This window comes from Limulus polyphemus, unplaced genomic scaffold (assembly GCF_000517525.1).
Source record: "Limulus polyphemus unplaced genomic scaffold, Limulus_polyphemus-2.1.2 Scaffold399, whole genome shotgun sequence".
In the NCBI taxonomy this organism is placed as follows: domain Eukaryota; kingdom Metazoa; phylum Arthropoda; class Merostomata; order Xiphosura; family Limulidae; genus Limulus; species Limulus polyphemus.
Genome location: NW_013666009.1, coordinates 164982 through 184190, shown reverse-complemented (window position 1 = coordinate 184190; position 19209 = coordinate 164982). Strand labels below are relative to the sequence as shown.

The window sequence follows — 19209 nt, the reverse complement described above, 5'->3', positions numbered from 1 at the left end:
TGAAACAATACTAGTTTCCAATGTTAAAAAATACATTAAATTTATACAAAATCTAATCAGCAAATGTATGAATGTAAGAGAAAATTCACTGGTTAATCTTTGATAAGGAGATGGCTTACATTACCATACATATTTCACCAATATTTCTTTGACAATTTAAGAACATAAGAGGAAGATTATGAGTAAGAGAGAGGATGGGCCTTAAATGCTGTTTGAATGATTATTAATGATGCAATTTTATTATTATTGCCTAAGATTATTTGGAGCTTTCTAAAAAACCAATAAAATGATGAGAATTGTAAAAGTATGGAACTATAATTTAGTTACTAATTATTTTATATAGCCTTAGTCATAGTTTTTAAATTTTATAAGAAAAACTTATGGTTAAAGAAATTCATATTAATAATGAGAAAAAATCTCTATTTTTCTCTCACTTAAGTATTTTTCAGTGAAATGGAGTCAAAATATTATTAAAACAATTATTAGCACAAGATATTACTTTTCTAAGAATCTTTGAAAGTTGCTCCTATTAACAAAGATGTCTGCTTAATCAGAATGTTTTATTTTCAGAAAGCAATCTTATTTTGCTACCTTGTGAAGAAAACTACCTAATTATTCAAACTTTATATATCACATTGATTATGGTTAATTTTATAATTTGTTTTTTAACTTACACAATAAATACATGTTTATAGACTTTCCTTATCACTGAATCAAACTACATACAACAGATTCAATAAGTTTTGATAAAAAATTATTGCTTAAAATTATGAAATTATGCAAGTCTCATGCAATTATATATGTAAGAATAACTTAAAACTTTCTGATATTTTTGTTATCAAACTAAAAATCTTTCTCATCAAAATTCAAAGCAAACTTACTTGTTTCCACAGACATCTAAAACACGTAGTTCTTTTAACATTCCCATTTCAACAGGAAGGTGACTGAGGAGGTTATCTCGGAGAGAGAGGACTCCTAAGTGAACTAGATTACCTATTTGTGAAGGAAGCTTGGTAAGTCTGTTTCTGTCAAAGTTAAGGTTTGTCACATTAACAAGGTTTCCTATTGAAGATGGAAGATCAGATAGTAAATTTTCTGTGAATATCATTTCTTGAAGGCTTTCACATTTTCCTATACCTGAAGGTAGGGCAGTGATTCTGTTCTGATCTGCCTAGAAAAAAAAATGGTTGTCTTCATACATTTTGGACAAATGATTTACTGATTTGTTGTTAAAAATGATTAGAGTATGCCATGAAAACTTTTTAGAAAGCACTCTGTAAAACACTAACTCAAGTACTTGGTTTAAGGGAAAAAGACAGTAGAAAAAATATCTAAACATCCAATATCACCAGGTTGAAGGTGCACTGAATAACAAGGAATTCTACAAAAGTGAAAACAGAATTTATAAGTGAAAGTTGCAATAACATCCAACATAGATTTATCAAAATTAAACATATGCAAGAAATATTTGTAGCTTGCAGCTCAATTGTGCATACTAAAGAGTTGAAAAAGTATGAAAGATGGGCCACAAATAGCAAACCATACTTGTTAAGGCCAAGTTTTTAAATCAAAGTTACTTATCTAATTTTGTAAAGGTTAATTATGTTTTCTATGTTCAGAATTTTTACTTTTGTAAAGTTAAAAACAGATTTTAATAAATTTTATATGTTCAGTTATTCAGGTTAAAAGACCGTGCCTGATTCCCTTTAGAAAGCACCCAAAGGAAGACCATGGGGTGTGCGAATTAATGGAAAGCAACCCCCCCATGGGAGACCGCACCACTTCTGAGCCAGATGTATTCTTTGCCCACATGAAAACATGTTACAATAAAGTGGAAACAATGGAAAGACCTACTTCGCATTATCATGTGTGCACATTCAACACAACCATCACCATATTTACCCGGGGACAGTAGGAAGGTGGATAGCAAAGTGGGGGTGCATTTTCAGTCCAAAACAGATGGCATTGAGAATGTATTGTCCAGTCTGCAGTAGGAGGAGGGCACCTGGCAATATAAGTATGAAATTCAGGGACCCCCATGGTAGAGTGGCTAGGGTGCTTTGGACTGTAAATGGAAAGTCTACCTCAACCAACACCAAGCGAACTATGATAGGGATATCTAGCTCTTACAGTAAGAAGAGGTACCTCTACCTTTCACCACAGATACTGGAACTGAGAAGGAAGAGGAGTCTCCCTATTAAGGATCCATCTCAGCATGTGAGCATATCAAACACAACTATCTCCATATCTGCTGGGAACCAACATCCATGGTTTGTAGGAAGGTGGAGAGCAAAGTGGGGGTGCATCTCCAATCCATCACCAGGTAGTATTGGGAATGTATCGTCCAGTTTGTGGTAAGAGGAGGGTACCCTGTCACTCACATGCGAGTATTCATGTAGCTAGTCCAGCTACAACTATTACCATATTCATTGGGAACCAAAGTCCAGAGGATAGTAGTAAGAGGGACAGTAAAGTTGGGTGCATGCCAAGTCCATCACCAGGCAGCATTGGGAAGGTATCATCCAGTCCACAGTAAAAGGTACCCAGCCACACACATATGAGGTCTTACATGGCTGATCCATTTCCAACCATCACCATACCTGTGGGGAAGGTAGTGTAGGGGGAAGGAGAGTGTCCCAGTCGGAGGGGTAAATCGCATGTTAGTAGAATGCATCATCCAAAACCTGGATGCCACCTATACTGACAGAACCCTACTGCTCTACTCTCAATTGAGCAGAATTGAGCACACTCAGAAGGAAGCCTCTAAGGTCTACCACTCCAGCAGCTAGGAACTGGTAAGTGGCAAGGACTTCCATGGTCTATTAGAAGAATAGTAGAAACAGCACAAAGAGTCCAGAGGAATGCTGCACTGGAGAGAGTGTAATGAGTGACCACGATACCTTATTTTGAAAAGCAGGCTGATCCTGTGACCTACAATACTTGGATCATCTGGGCTGGGCAGGAATCCCTGTCTCCTTTACACATGTTAGTCAATGACTGTATGGTTGGGGAGAAACATCTTTTTGAAGCAAAATATCACAAAGTTTACCCACTAGCGGTCTTTCAGAACATCACATATCAACAGTGGGCTTATAGGATATGCATGTCTTACAGTGAGGATTTCAAAATAAGTATGCCTGGTCAGGCAACACTCACCACAGAGTGGGATCCAAATATGCAACTAAGACTCCTGCAAGAAAAAAGAAGGTATGGGGGAATGGACCAAATATTGGAACTAAAGATATTTTCCATAGGATGATGGAAATGATCAGCCATGGACATGGTAAGGTGACAGATTTGATGGAAAGAAATACAGAAGACTACAATCATCAGGAGAAACAGAAGAATAAGCCAGGCAAATCAACTGGCAAATGCAATCCATAAGCATAACTGGGAAAAGGTCAAGGGACTGGGAAGGTTTCCAAGGAATAAACAATGGGAGAGAAAACCATGGAAGGAATCAGAGCATACCCCATAACAGTGGAGAGTCCAGAATGTACAGAGGAGGCAATCAGGATCCAAATGGTCATTAATATTGATAAGGAAGGTAGATGGGTGTGAGGGAAGAACTACCCACCTGACCAACTGAAATGTTGGGCAGAAAGGACAATCTGAGAAAATAACTACATCAGAAAATCTTGTGGGTCCAGTGACCACTCCATAGGGAGAATCCTGTCAGGACGTGATAAGCAATCCACAATGAGAATCGGGACTCCCAGGGACTGAAAAGGAGAGAGGACTCTGAGAAATTCCACCATCACAAGACCTTCTGAGCAACAAGCTAAGCACCCCAACCAGAAAAGGAAGCATCTGTAAAAGGTGATGTTCCAGTTGAGGAAGAAGAGGAACACATATAGGAGTGTTTTCTCAATTCAACCACCAGATGAAGTTGGTCGGTGAGGAAGGATGAGAGAGGCATCCAAAGGATCCTGAACGAAGTTCCTCTGAACCCACAAAACTCACTGAAGGCAACACATGTGGTCATGACCAAAAGGATGAGGGCTTCCTGAGAAGCGCACTTCCCAAAAAGAGAGAGAACTTCTCACACCATGGGAGAAGGAGAAGAGTAGAGCTGCAAACTAGAAGCACCATAGCCTTCAACCAAAGGAGAGAAGTTTGGGCCTGATTGAGAATGGAATGAAACAACACCCCAAGATGAAGTTGGTAGAGTGTGAGGGTGAGAAAAACGTCTCCACCTGCACCAACCAACCCAAGCTACTGCTTTTAGAAGAAATGGAGTGTGAAAGGCAGATTTGGCCTTTGAGGAAGCTAGAAGAAGGTCGTCAACCATTTAGTAGTAGAAATGAAGGCCCAGTAAATAAAAAAAGATGGACAAACAACCAGACCACCCAAGAAAATACATAGGGAGCTGAGACAAGTTCGAACAGAAGAACCCAGACTGAAACATACACCCGATGGACAAAACGTAAATAAAGTTGGGATGTAAGAGATATGTGAATGTGTAGGTATGCATCTGATACATAAACCGTCGTCATCTACAAACCAGAAGGGAAAACCCAATGAAGGGCTAAGTACAACTCCACGGTGAAACATGGGAGGACCAAGAAATGGTTCAGAGATGACATGTTGACGATAGAGCACCAGTTCACATTTTTAAAATCAGGCTGTTTGGTTTCCTCATAATCTCAGTCGAATATATGTTCCAAGTACTTTGATTTGTTTGTTTGTTTCAAAGAAAAGTCACATTGAACTATCTTTTATGTCCACTACATGGAATCGAACCCCATAATTGAGCATTGTAAGTCCGTAAACTTACTGCAGTCCCATAGGTGACCTTACAAAAGACATAGGGCTGGTGCTGTCAAACTCTATATGGTAGCCCAATTTCCTCTGGACAGAATGTCAGTCTATTGCAGCTCAACCCTGAACTAAGAGCTGGTACCCAACATACAGGTGGATAGACTGGAACAAGTGGATTAAAATTCTTACTCACATACACAACAGTATAATGTACTAGCCTCGAACTCGCGACCATAGGACTACAAGCAAGCAAAACAGCTGTAGTAGTTACAGCATCTGTGGTAGATGCCACATGGAATTGTGGGTATGTGTGATGAATGGAGATGACTGGGAAAAAGAAAAATTTTATCTCCAAAAAAGAATTCGAAAAAAATCATAGCTGAGAAAAACATTTTCATGGCCAAAATATTTAATCCATTAACTTGAGCAAATAAGAAAAAAATCAGTCAGAAAACACAAGCAAAAACACGTCAAAACAGTAGGACTGCCAACCAAGAAGTGATTAAGAGCTGCACAGAAGAGAGGGCATTAGCAATGATCGGAGTTGTGTTGCACACCTATTGGTGGAAGTTTGAAGTATGACTGCATGCAGAAATCTCATGTGAATACATATGAGGGTAGGCAGGAGTATCAACACTAGTGGCAAGCAAAAGTTTGTGCTTACAGAGAGCGGTATAAGTTGAGAAAAGCTATTTGTAAGTGGAGGTAAAATATCAGATCAGAAACTAAAGTTTAGATTACAATTGAAAATCTCAGTAAATTGAATGTATATAAGAAAAATTAACATGTCCATTCAATGTAATGCTGAGGAAAAGAATGAGGTTATCTTGAGTGCAAGTGCTTAGGGAGATCTACTGCACATGGAGGTTGTGTTGCCCTCTTATTGATGGAGGACTTTTGTCGTATAATGACACCATCATGCACCAGCACAGTTCATGTTAGACACATGGATGTAGGTGGGAGTTGGCCAAAGGCTAGTGGCATGCAAGTCTTTTAGGCAGATGCACAAAGAATATAGCTGTTCTGTGTGTGAAGGTATGTACTGAAAATACATTTTCAGATTAGAAAGATTAGAAAGTAAAAATTCTGAACATAGAAAACATAATTAACCTTTACAAAGTTAAATAAGTAACTTTGATTTAAAAACTTCGCCTTAACAAGTATGGTTTGCTATTTGTGGCCCATCTTTCATACTTTTTCAACTCTTTAGTCATGCACACTTGAGCTGCAAACTACAAATATTTTCTGCATATGTTTAATTTTGATAAATCTGTGTTGAATGTTATTGCAACTTCCATTTATAAATTTCACTAATATAGCTATTCTGTGTGAAGAGGTGAGATATCATCTCAGAAGAGACTTAATAAACAGTCTGAAGTGCAATAATCATATTTTGTTGAAATAAATTTAACTAATTTTTCATCAAATTTAGCATCCGATTTTAACTCACAGTCTCTTATCAGTTAAACCCCCCCAGTAGCACAGCAGTATGTCTGCAGTCTTATACCACTAGAAACCAGGTTTGATACCTGTGGTGGGCAGAGAATAGATAGACCTTAGTGTAGCTTTATGCTTAATAAGAAAGAGCAACAACAACAAACTTATCAGCTAAAACTAAGATCTTAGGAAGAAAAATTATAAAAAGAAAACTTAGAAAATTTTTGTAATGCATTTTTATGACATTCTATTACAATTAATATACTGCCAACAACAGAGGAACCATTATTTTGTCAAGACTTTTTTATACAGTTAATTTATTTCACAATTTACAAATGTATTTCTCATTAACATTAACTTCTGATAAAAGCAAGCTATCTACTCAGATCAAAACTAAAAAGCAATCCAGTGATGAGTATAGCTAATCAAGTATACTTTCTTTACATTCTTATTTATAAAAATTTGAATGTACACTTATCTTTATTTGATTACCCCAATGAATTTTTTTATCTAGAGTATGGTAAACCCACTGAAGTATAGTTTTTAAACCATGTCTTTCTGATTTTATCATTCAAAAAATTTTTTTTAAACCAAGACAATTAATACCTTTGCTTAAAATAAAAAGCGTTTCTTTTTTTTTCTCTACACTTAAAGAAAATTCATCTTTAAATCTTGTCCAAATGCTCAGGATATACATTCACTATGTTTTAATATCTAACAACGAAGAAACAATGCTATGTCAAACAAATTCTTAGAATTATCACAGTGGTAAAGCATAAAATGGTTATCACTGGAAATTTCTTTAAATTTTATTTAGAGTTTACTTTTTAAAACAAACCTCTATAGTTTCAAAATTAAGAAATAATGAATGGGCATTAAAAAAAAAACACTTCTTCATTTTATAACTCTGGCAGGGAAGCAAGGACACTGTCAACCTCAAGACCTTGCCTGCAATCTACATAACTTAAAGTCATTTGAACCACTAAGTACTTTTGGTGGTTTGAATTCACTATGTCTTCCTGATCAACATCATGTGTGAAGTGTCAGGTGGTGTACCTAACAAACATATAGTTAGTCAAGTGCAGAATCATGTCCATGTGAACCCATGGTCCTAGTATGCTTATAAAGTTAATGTGTAACTAGCTGTACCAGGATATTACTATTTTGAATAAAAAAGGGTGAGTGACTTGGGCTCAAAGATAGTGACCTACAAGAGATTATTAAACAACAACAAGACCTAGAAAGAGCAGAGTGTCAAAAGAGAAAAGAAGAAGAGAGAATAAGAATACAAATTGAGAAAGGAGAGACTAGACACAAAGAGAGAGAGAGAATGAGAGTACAAATTATAAAAGAAGAAAAGAAGAGAGAGGACAGACTGGAATCAGAGAGAATAAGAATACAAATTGAGAAAAGACACAGTGAAAATAGAGAGGGAGAGGGAGAATAAGAGCACAAATTAAGAAAGAAGAGAAGATGAGAGTACAAATTGAGATTGCGAAGCTCACCCAACAGAAAGATGACAAGGAGGACCCAAGAAGGTGACAAGAAGTCAACAGACAAATGGGAGAAGAGATGCTTTCCACAATTCACACCAAGGATAACTTATTACAACCATAAATAAGAAGTAGAAATTACCAACAATAATTAAAAAAAACAGTATTTTACCATATTAATTCACCACTCTACAAGACTATTTATCAAGTTTATTGAAAATCTATTTATTTCTTTATCATAGTAAAATGAACAAGTACAAAAATTCTACATTTTAAATGGTTGAGAAGATTTGGTAGTATCAGTTTTCACAGTGTGTGTTTCTTACCTTTAAGATAGTTAGTTTACTAAGCTCACTAAAACTCTCTGGCAGACTTTCAAGACAGTTCTGTGACAAGTGTAAGTCAGCAAGGCTCTCTAATCCTGCTATTGCTTCAGGTAAGAAATCCAGTCTATTTTCACTAATATCTAAACAACTAAGTTTTTTCAGATTTTTTATCTCCTGTAAATGAATAAATAGGAAATTGCATAAAATCCAGAAAGCTTATAGTGTGGCAAGTATAATAACAAAATATAAAAAAACAGAGGATATTAGACAATGAAATCTCCCTAAACATTAAAAAATAAGTTTTGCATAATGAATGTGCAATTATCAAATAATTAAATCTTTCTCTTTGTAAAAAGGGAAAGTTAATGAAAAGTTAAATGTAACGGTTATATCAAAAATCCTTCAAAGTGTAAATGCTTTGTCACCTGAAAACTAAAACTAGCAGCCTTAGATGTTTTGAGTGCTTGAAACAATCTTATTCTGTATATTTGTAAAATGACTAACATGTTACTAAGTGGCACTCTGTGCTATAAAAGAACAAATAGTTATTTTGGTTGAAATTATAGTTAGAATGGCAGGATATACGAAATCACTAAGTAATATACAGGCATTGAGATTAGTTGCATTTTCAATGTGATATTTATAACATTAGAAGGCTAATGACAAAAAGAACACAGACTTTTTTGGGGATTTAATATTCTTTCTAAAAGCTTTCAGCTCCTCTCTTTGAACAGCTAGTGGACAGAGATAGCTTCAGGGGAAAGTGAAAGCTTGCTAGAATAAATGTATAGACACAGAGTAACAGTTGTTACTACTGCGAAAAAAATATATACATAATTACTATCTTCTCACCTTTGGTACAGTAGTGAGTCGATTACAGTCCAACCACAGTTCTTGAAGGCTACTCAACTGGCCAATAAGGGCTGGCTATAGTCAATTATAAAGAAAACCTTGGTAAGTTGAAAACCATGAAAAATACAAAAAACACCTAACTTTGATTTTTTATAGTTATATGATGCGTTTGTACTGTTAATAGATTTTTAGATATAAAATACAAAAATGTATGCCATAACTTAAGATACAACTGCTTCTTTTTCTTATCACCATCTACCCAAGTAAAAGACAAGTTCTGGGGTCATATGTGGATATAACCTAAGAATAGTGAATGTTTAACTGATTAACTTACCGACTTTATACTAGTAAAGGGAAATGAAAAAATGAAAGTTCACCAACTCTTAAAGAACATTGGTTGCATAAACAACTTATATTATAAAATACACTTCAGTTCTTGTAAGAACCTTTTTTTTTATATATATATGAGTATCATTAGGAATCAGGTTTAGCAGTCTTTAACTTCTTGAAAAAGTAAAATCTTCTTTTGCCAAGTAATTCTTAAAATTTTATTTTGCATTTAGTAAGAAATTATATGCAGTAGTTAAATTTATACAAATGCATTATCACATTACAGGACACATACACTCTATCATAAAAAATTACGAATTTCATATAATCTTTTGTGTGTAAAAATATCTAATTTTTTATCCATTTATATTTGATTGATTTATTGTACATTGTTATTGAGAAATCTCTATAAACCATGTATTACTGGAGTTAGTGTTAAAAAACCAAACTTATGAACACAATTGTTGAGGTATCCTCTTATTCAGCTCTACAAGAAAATATGAAATATTTATGAGAATGTTTAAGTTTTGATTGTGTCTGATTCAGATGAAATCAAACCTACTTTCTTTAAGTATTATTTGTAACTTTGAAATCATAATTACATGTGAATTTCCTTTGAACCTGTGTTTCTATAGCAACATAGATATGTTCTTCCATGATACAACAGAGAAGCATTCACACAGTGATTAATCTTTCCTTTAATTCAGCAAGAATTGAGAATGTTCCATTAATTTATTATTCATTACTAACTTTTTGAGAACATTTCTACTTTGTGTTCTGATCGCATAAGCAGAACACAAATGTTACATTTTTACCATTCCATTAGTATACAATGAATGCAAAATTTCCTACATGCAGATATACTAAACATACCTCATTGCATACAAAAAAAAAAGCTTCTACATAATTGTGTAACAGTTATTCATATTATTCTGTTGGTTCTAGAAATTTATCACTACAGCTTGATCTCTCCATAAAATACTATGACTGTTCTAGGGTAAGTTTCTGATCAAAGTTGTGGTGTGTCATCTCTGGCATATGATATACAATTCATTTTTATAAAATATTATTTGGTTTGTTTTATATAGCATAAAATTTTAAATTTGTTATGTTTTAATCCATATCACTATACACGAAAAAGGAATTAATGCATTGACTTAATGCAAAATATACTTCTTTCATCTAAAGGCCTAAACACAAAGATGAATAACACTATGCATGTTTCCTTTTTCTAATTTGATATACATTGAAGTACTAGCCTCAAATTATGATTGTGTGACTTTAACAATATATTTTGTTCAAATCTCTGCTACAATATTGGGAAAATGCAAATTATCTTTCTTTTCTTTTTTGTTTTTGAAGATCTTGACAATAATATATTAATAATTTTAAGGATAATTTTTTAGTTTTTATTTTTACAAGTCCTGTTAATTTATACAACTTTCACATTTGCTGTTCATGATAAAATATGTATTACAATCTATATGATTTTAAGTTCATTTTTCGGAGGAATATATATATATAGTTCAATCAATACTAAGAAAATCCTGAAAATCTATGTTAATTACTAATAAAATACCATTAAAGATTCATGTCAACTACTTTTAACTAGGAAATTAAATCAGATAGTTACTCACAAGCTCTTCAAATTCATTGCTACCAATATCAAGGCGTTCCAATTTGGTTAAGAAAGCAAAAGATGGTGGCAAATTCCTTAGAAGATTCTCTCTGAGCTCCAATGACTGAAGGTTGACCAAGCTGAACAAAGACAAGCAGAATATAAATAAGATATTGATTATATGTACACATATTCACAGATAAACATATATTGCAATGCCAAAATTACAGCCAGACCTAAAGATCATCTGAGACGATTCACCCAGCTCACTTTGCAAGAGATACCAGTGTGTATAAAAGCAAAGACAGACTAGATAGAAACATCAGTAATGGTAAATTCTGTACAAGATATCAAAATGTTGTGAATTTGAGGAAGAAAAGAATAAAGACTGCTGAAATTAGTTATAATTCTTGGTCAGCATGATACATTGTATCTGAGACCACTCAGTGTACTATTTTATAACAACATTCAGACTGGCTTAAACTATTGCTGATACTCAACGAACATTCACTTATAAATAGTTTCATTTTGAGTTTACTTACTGATTATAAGTATTATTTTATTACAAGTTACAGCTTTGACAGTAAAGAATAATATTTTTAACCCATTTACTGCAGCTGGGACGTATATTTCCCAGTGTTCCCCCCTCACCCTGTGACTGGGACAAATGTTTCCTATTGTTGATACTGTGTATACCTTCCTCTGCTGGATCCAGGTTCATCATCTTGACTATTATCACTAGATGGAGAGCTAGCATCCTCTTGTCTCATTTCCTCTTTATCATCACACATTTGAACACCACTTGACTCATTTTCAGTATATTTTAAGCTATCCGAGTCAAGAGCATCAAACATACTTACATAGTAATTAGGGTTACCACTCTTCAATCTAGTAATGCGGGCATGGTTGGCACACAGTTGTTGTACATTCTACTTACACATCTTGTTGGTTACTGAAAGGCTGAGTGGAAAACATTGAGGGGAAACCATATATCAACATTAGATGGGATGCCAATAAATACTTTCCAACTCATTTTACTCCCATACGTCACTTACAGCAATTCTGAATGACAGTGGGAAACATTTGTGTCAGTCCAAGTGCAAGGGGTGGGAGCACTGGGAAATATACATCCCAACCATAGTGGAAAGGTTAAAATAGGTATGACATTTCAGTCACTGGTGCAATCATTCTCAAGTATAAAATTTTAATGGTAACAGGCAGATAATTAACTTGACAGTGACTAAAAGTTTATGGTAGGGGGTGTTACAGTGTAAGATGCATTTAGCATACTGGATGGAATGTATGAGCAGTGTCAGCTTGTATACATGTTCATGACTATCTGGACTATCTCAAATAAATATGTTCCAGTGTCCACAGCTTAGTGTTTTGGTCAGCAGGCCAATGTGCTACTTTTGCTGGACATTGTTCCCTACCACAAAGCACATTCAACCTATGCTTGGCTCCAAAGCATCAAATACAAACATCTTTGATTGACCCACTCAAAACCCACATATATACTCTTCAGAAAATCTCTGAGACCATCTGGAGAGGTTAATTTAAAAGGCTAGATCACAGACTTCCAGTTGTTTCCAAACAGAAGCTTTTGAAATAACAATGGAGAAAAATTGAACCAGACACTTGACCAGATCTAGTTGAAAGTATATCTCATAGAAAAGCAAGTTTTATTTAGGATAAGAATTATGCTATGACTAAGTTTTGATACTTTTAGCAGAGGAGGAAGTGTTTCATCTCCAAGAGGATCTGGTGCACTCTCAAAAGGTTCTTGCTAGAGCAAGAAATTATGTGCCAGACCACAATGACAATTTGTAAATCAACTTCTGCTGAGCTGCAGAATTGTATATATAGAGTAATGATTTTTGTACACATTTAAGTTTATTTTATTTAATTTTTGGACAGTGTGAATAAGTATATCATATGTTTACTGTTTTAGGTTTTCTTTTGGTTTGTATAGTATACATATGGTTTTTTTTGTGTTTAAGTTTTTTTGAGTACATACTTTTTGTTACTTTCTATGATTATGTTTCCTCTGATTATGTTAAAGGTTTTGCACTGATTGAAAAGGGTTAACTTTATCTTTAATGCTGTCTGTTCTACTTAATATAGATTGTTTTCTATACATTTTATGTATTTCATCTTTCCTTGTTGATAAACTCAGCCAGAGTTGTTTTAAAGACAGACACATATCCATAGTCTATGGCAATATTCTCCAAACCTCCTTTTAGCAGGTCCTAACAAACTATTCTGTGGGAAAATAGGTGCCAAAAAATGTCACATTTGGATGATGAAAGCTGATATAGCTTGAAATTAGAGAACAATGGTGCATTGAACTTGAGAGAGAGAGAGCAAACAAAGAGATGATAGTATTATATTCCAAGTTCTATAATACTGTTCCCTCTAAGATGCCAATGCTACCTATGTCCTGTTGGTCAATCCCATTGAAACATAAGGAAGGACATAACCTCAAGATATTGCCTGACCTACCATTGGAGGATACTGTTGTCTGCATTCTTCCACAAAGTGTAGCTATACAGTTATACCTCCCATGAGAAGACCAGGTGTTATCTCCAAAGGAATGACAAAGAATAAAGATAGCTAGAAAAAATCAACTTAATCACTTTTTTGACCACTTGTTATGTGAAAAATTTAAATATCTAGAATAAAAGAAAAATGTTGAAAAATTCTTGATTCAAATAAAGTAGAAAATGCAGGATATGCCTACATACCATAAAGAAAATTATTAAAGAAAATTCCATTATATTGTTTTCCTTTTCAAATTAAGATTCATTTGAAATCTAAATGACAAGATTTTGTTAGTCATCTATACCATTCACTACAAAGAAACTAATCACTTAAGAAGCTAATGCATAGAGGAATATTATACAGCTATAATGCTTAAAAACTTACTTTCCAATGTCATTGGGCAACTGTACAATTGACACATCATTAAGGCTTACAGCTTTCAAGTTTTTCAACTGGGTTAAGGCTGTAGGAATTCTAAAAAATGTTTAAAACAAGATATAAGATTATGAAACACAATTTGTATTTTGTTTTTAAATTATAAAGTGACTATATGTTAAAACTCTAAACTTAATATTTTCCAGCTTTATCCCAACGAAAGTTTCTCTTCTCTGCTCATCTAAGCATTGGTATGAATCTTAACTCGCTCCAGCCTTTATACCAAACTATATTGCTCAAACAAGTTAAATCTAGTGATTCTCTTCACCTACATCAGTGCATCACATATCCCAGATTCATATATAAGTTTCCCATTATTAATTCTTATTCACTTTTCGAAACGGTCCAAATTAGCGGACCCGAACACAGGCCATTTTGTGGGAAGGAAGGGCAGAAGAGTGAGAGAAGAGGTAGGTATTATCAGATATACATTTTTGGTACAGGAAAATGATAACTTAAAACACACTTACTTCCTCTCACACTATAGGTAGAATCCAATATTGACAAAGTGGAGGGGCCAGTGAGGGCAAGATCCACACAGAAAGCATCTGCGTAGAAAATATGTGTGCGAAAATGAGATATAGTGGGGTTTGAACTACTTCTGAAACAGGTATGCTTATCACTCATACAACATGAAATCTAATTCGTGGGAGGTAAAGGCTGACCAGCCACAGAGGCACAACCCTTGTTAGAAGAAAACATGAATTTAGTACTTAACACACAGGATTTGTCCAAGCCCCAACCAGTCAGACAAAGTCCCATATCTTGTCATTGGAATTATAAGGCTATGGACCCAAAGCTAGATCCAAGGCATAGTGACTAGGATATGAGGACCACTTTTTTATTTGTTCTTGTTTTGTAATGTGGTATTATTGGAACCCAACCTTAAAGTTACAGAATGTTGCATGTTGAGCCACTGGAATTATGAAGAGAAGGCAAGTAACACAAAAATGGACAAACCCTCAGCCCAACATGAAGAAGCACAAAATGCAACTAACAGAACTTGGGATTATTGGATCTGTCAAATCTCACTCAACAGAGAAGAAACAGAAATTACCCAGCCTGTGATTATGAACAGAAACCTTAAATCCCCAACCTGAGAGGAAAGGCAACACTTCCTGTCATCAGAATTACGAGGAGGATTTGGAACAAATTAAGTCCAAACAATGACACAGGAATTGATGCTCCACGTGCAGAATTATGAGGAGTCAAAGACCTTCTTCCATGATCACCGAAATGAAGATAATGACCAAAAAAGAAGAGCCACACTCATCTCAACTGGATAGTGAAGAGACATCTCTGAACCAGAATTACAAGGAGGCTCCTGCATAGGCTGGTCCTTCTACCACCATACATTTGTGAAAACCATCCAGAATTATTGGTAGGAGGGCACCAAGCTTTGCCCTCTTCTCCGTTAGTGGAATAATGAGTTCAAGCATCACCCCAGTGACTGGAAACTGGGAGTAGTAAGGATTCCCATACTCCACTAGGAAAAATGGGGGGGATACTCACATTGGGAAATTCTGAGGAACAATACTCCTGAGACAGTGCAATAGGTAAACTAAATTCCTTATTTTGAAAAGCAAACCAACCCAATTTATTCAATCTAGGAGTCAGCAGGGATGGGCAAAATCTCCTTAGGTTTACTCATGATAGTCCTAGAGTGGTCATCCAAAAGCATATTTATCTTTGTGTTATAATTGTTTACCACCAGAAAAGTCCACAAGGTGGTCTTATAGAACACCCCATCTCAACAGAGCTCGTTGCTACCAGGAATATTTTTATTGGTTGACTCGTAGCTAGTGTGGATATGGAAGGAAGCATAACTGACTAGGCAACACTCCCTACTGAGTGGGATCCAAATAAAAATAACAAAAGGGTTCTTGAAAAAGATGAGAAATAAATACAAAATAAATGAAGGAACTCACCACTCTCACAAACTAACCAGGGTGTGGAGAATAGCCATAGGGGGTAGCCAAAAACCTTTCGAGGAGATAACCATCAAATCATGTATATAATGATATATAAATATATTAGGTGTGGTCCACACACCAGCCTGTACAACATCCTCCAGTGCAATTGAGCCATCAGGGACATCGAGATATGGCAAACTTTATGAGAGGAGACCTGAACAAGTTTCCACTCCTCCAATGAAAACCCAGAGTAAGCAATACGAATCAAATCATGATCCCGACCTGTTAAAGTGAATGAGGATAAGTCATGTGATGCATCTTAGGATCCCAATGGAGAAACAAATAGTGATGTGCACCCCAAAACCCTTTAGTGCATGCAATATAACATTGGAAAGCCTGAACTGAGCATAAAAGACAATCCAGATCTGAGTGGTCATAAAAATAAGAAATGGAGGGAAAATGAATAGGAATGAAAGTCTTATCTCCTCTAGCCATTAAGTTTTGGGTAGAAAGGACTTATCAGGATACAAGAACATAAATGGAATGGCAAAGGATCCTGTGGACATAAACTGCAAACACAACCAAACGTCAACAGCCACTAGCCAACAACAGAAGAAAATAAGTCTTAAGATAAAATTAACATGGGGAACATGACACCAAAGGTTCAAAGGGAGGATGAAATAAGGCATGGAGAACCACTGTGATATCCCCATTTGAAACCTGGAAAGGATGTCAAGGATGAATAACTGAAAAGATTTCAGAAGAAAGGACAAAACCGGGGACTCAAAAACTTTACGTTTCCTAAAAAGTAGAAGTAGCTGACAAAGCTGCCTTATACAGAGAAATGAATGAAGGCACCAAACCTTTGTCGATTAAACATGTCATAAATTGAGAAAAATGCGACACAGTGGGACGAGAAGGATTAAAACATGTCTGAGACCACTGATGATAAATCAACCATTTTCTTTGATAAATGTTCCATGAAGAATGCTAAATATACCATGTTAAGAAAGATGCCACCTGATAGGTCAATCCCTGATGTCGTGCAATGGACTGCATAAAATCTAGGCATGAAGCTGAAGAATGGTGATCGCCAGATGAAAAATGTCCGACTGAGGCTGATGTAAGAGAGATGGCCAGAGAAGCAGTGGAAGAGGTTGGCACTCCTGAAGATACTGAAGAAGTGGAAACCAAGGCTGACCCAGCCAATGTGGCACCACCAGAAGAATTTGACAGGAGGAGGAGCAAATCAGTGCTAGAACTTTGGATAACAGATGATTCAGAGGAAATGTGTAAAGATGAAGGCCCATCCAATCCTGGCTAAAAGTATCTAAGCCCAAAACCTGACAGTGAGGTACAGGAGACCAGAAGAACAGGAGCTGGGCATTTTAGTGTGTGGAAAAAGCATAGATCTGAGGAGTCCCGAGACAAAAGCAAGTCTAACAGAAAACTTTTGGATGAAGTATCCATTCCATGGAAAGAACTCTGAGGGGACTAGATAAGTGATTAGCCACTACATTCATTACATCTGGAACATGACAAGCAAGTAGAACAATCTAATGATTGTGGACCCAAAAGAGAAGATCCAATGTTTGAAAACAAAGAGACCTGGAATGAGTGCTCCCCTTGTTTGGAGATGTAGGAGACCACAGTGGAATTGTCCAAGTGAAGCATTACCACTTTCTCTTGCAACAAAGCAAGAACCAGAGACATAGCTCATTGAACTGCTAGAAGCTCTAAGAGCTTGATGTGGAGAGGAGATTCCTTGTCTGTCCAGAGGCCTTTGAATTCCATATCCCTTATATCTGGGGGTGGGAGAGGGAGATCTACTGTCATGTTGTCTCTGTCCAACCACTGGCCAAGATTGAGCAGGCTAGAAGGCGATAGGGCCACTGTACAATCCAGTGCATCCATTAAAATGTTCCATTGGTCTCTCCAAGGCTCATGGGTAGCTGTCTGAGTAAAGGAAGGTGCCAGAAAAATGAGGTCCAAATTCTTAAAAGTCCCCCCCCCATCCTCCACAAGCTTAGAGAAAAACAGACCTCACATATGACTCCACCTCTCTGTGTATGAAAGACTGGACATCCTCCATGGAAAGAGATCCTCCGACACCCTGGTAACACTTGACTTCAGAGGTGGCAGAGTAGGAGCACTAGGTGACTCTATGTCAGAGATATGAATTTGTGAATTCATATCTGAAAATGTCTCAGAATTTTTTTGTAAAAGAAAGAAAATGGTCAATAAACTCAAGACCAAAAAAGACAGATCTAAAAAAAAATAAATAATAATTCAGAGCATAGTTAATAGCCATACAACACTAAAGAGAAACCCACAGCAAGCACGCAAAGCCATTGTTGTAACATTCTGCCATCAAGAAAAGTGAATAGGAAGTAATAATGGGAGCTTATATACAAATCTGGGATAGGAAGCACTTTGACATAGGTGGAGAAAATCATAAGATTTAACTGCTTTGGGCAATATAGTGGGGTATAAAGGCTGGAACAAGTGAGGTGTGATTCATACCAATGCTTAGATGGGCAGAGAAGAGAAATTTTCCTCAGGAGAAAGCTATAGTGTGAAAAGAAGCAAGAATGTTTCAGAATATGATCTTCAATATGAAGAAAGCATAATCAGTCAATCACCGAGTTTTCTCAAGCACATACTCCTTTCATGGAATTCATAGACATGTACAAAGTTGAACATAAATTTAGGTTACACTGAACACACTTTACCCTTACAAATTAATTTCTCTTTTATATTCATTGAAACATGCATCAAACCTACAAACATCACATATAAGTATCAGTAGACAAAACTGTTAAAATAATTGTTAAACATTATTTTGAAAACATTCTAATGCAAGCAAAAGTGCAGCTTTTTTATATTAAAAGTCTTAAAATTCCAATAATTTGTAGAATAATATTAATTAAAACATTTTAAATGTATTATTGTACACTGAAACATCCTTGTTTTAATTTACTTGCTCTTCTATTACTTTTTAAAGGCCAAATACAGAAAAAAATTAACAATTACTCAACATTAAAGGGTGTTTTAAGAGCAAAGCGTGGACACAAAAATAGGAAAGTATTATCAGTAAAGATGCATTAAATATTCTAGAATACATAATTTGTTTAACAGTTTATAAAAGTCGAGGTGTTTTTATAGTGATACTCAGTTAAACATAAAATCAGAAAAATATAATTTATTCCATAAGAATTACATGAAAATAATAAAAATGTTTTAGAATCAATAAGGTATTAACATCTTAAATGTTAATTATGTTTGTCTTTACTCAAAGAAATTCTAAAACATGTTATTAGATGACTATATGAAACATATTTTGTAAACGAATAACAAACTTAGAATGACAGGTCTTATATATATATATATATATATATATATATATATATTATGTAGTAATATCACAATATATTTATTTCTCTACTAGTTAAATTTACTATTTAGTATTACAACTAATTAAAGTTTACTACTTACCTTACTTA

At 35.2% G+C, this 19209-nt stretch overlaps 1 protein-coding gene across 2 annotated transcripts in view; it reads right to left on the bottom strand.

Annotated features, from left to right (window-relative positions):
• The window catches only part of LOC106457969 (protein scribble homolog), a 256183-nt gene that overhangs the window by 155822 nt on the left and 81152 nt on the right, over nucleotides 1–19209 (bottom strand). For both annotated transcript variants that reach the window (XR_002610285.1, XM_022384070.1), the window contains exons 4-8: nucleotides 13743–13832; nucleotides 10837–10957; nucleotides 8870–8944; nucleotides 8018–8191; nucleotides 882–1171 (exon numbers count right to left, since the gene is read on the bottom strand). Coding sequence is in view for 1 of the 2 variants with exons in the window: in XM_022384070.1 (XP_022239778.1) it covers nucleotides 882–1171; nucleotides 8018–8191; nucleotides 8870–8944; nucleotides 10837–10957; nucleotides 13743–13832 (750 nt within the window). In the remaining variant the exon portion in view is untranslated. The remainder of the gene's footprint in view (nucleotides 1–881; nucleotides 1172–8017; nucleotides 8192–8869; nucleotides 8945–10836; nucleotides 10958–13742; nucleotides 13833–19209) is intronic.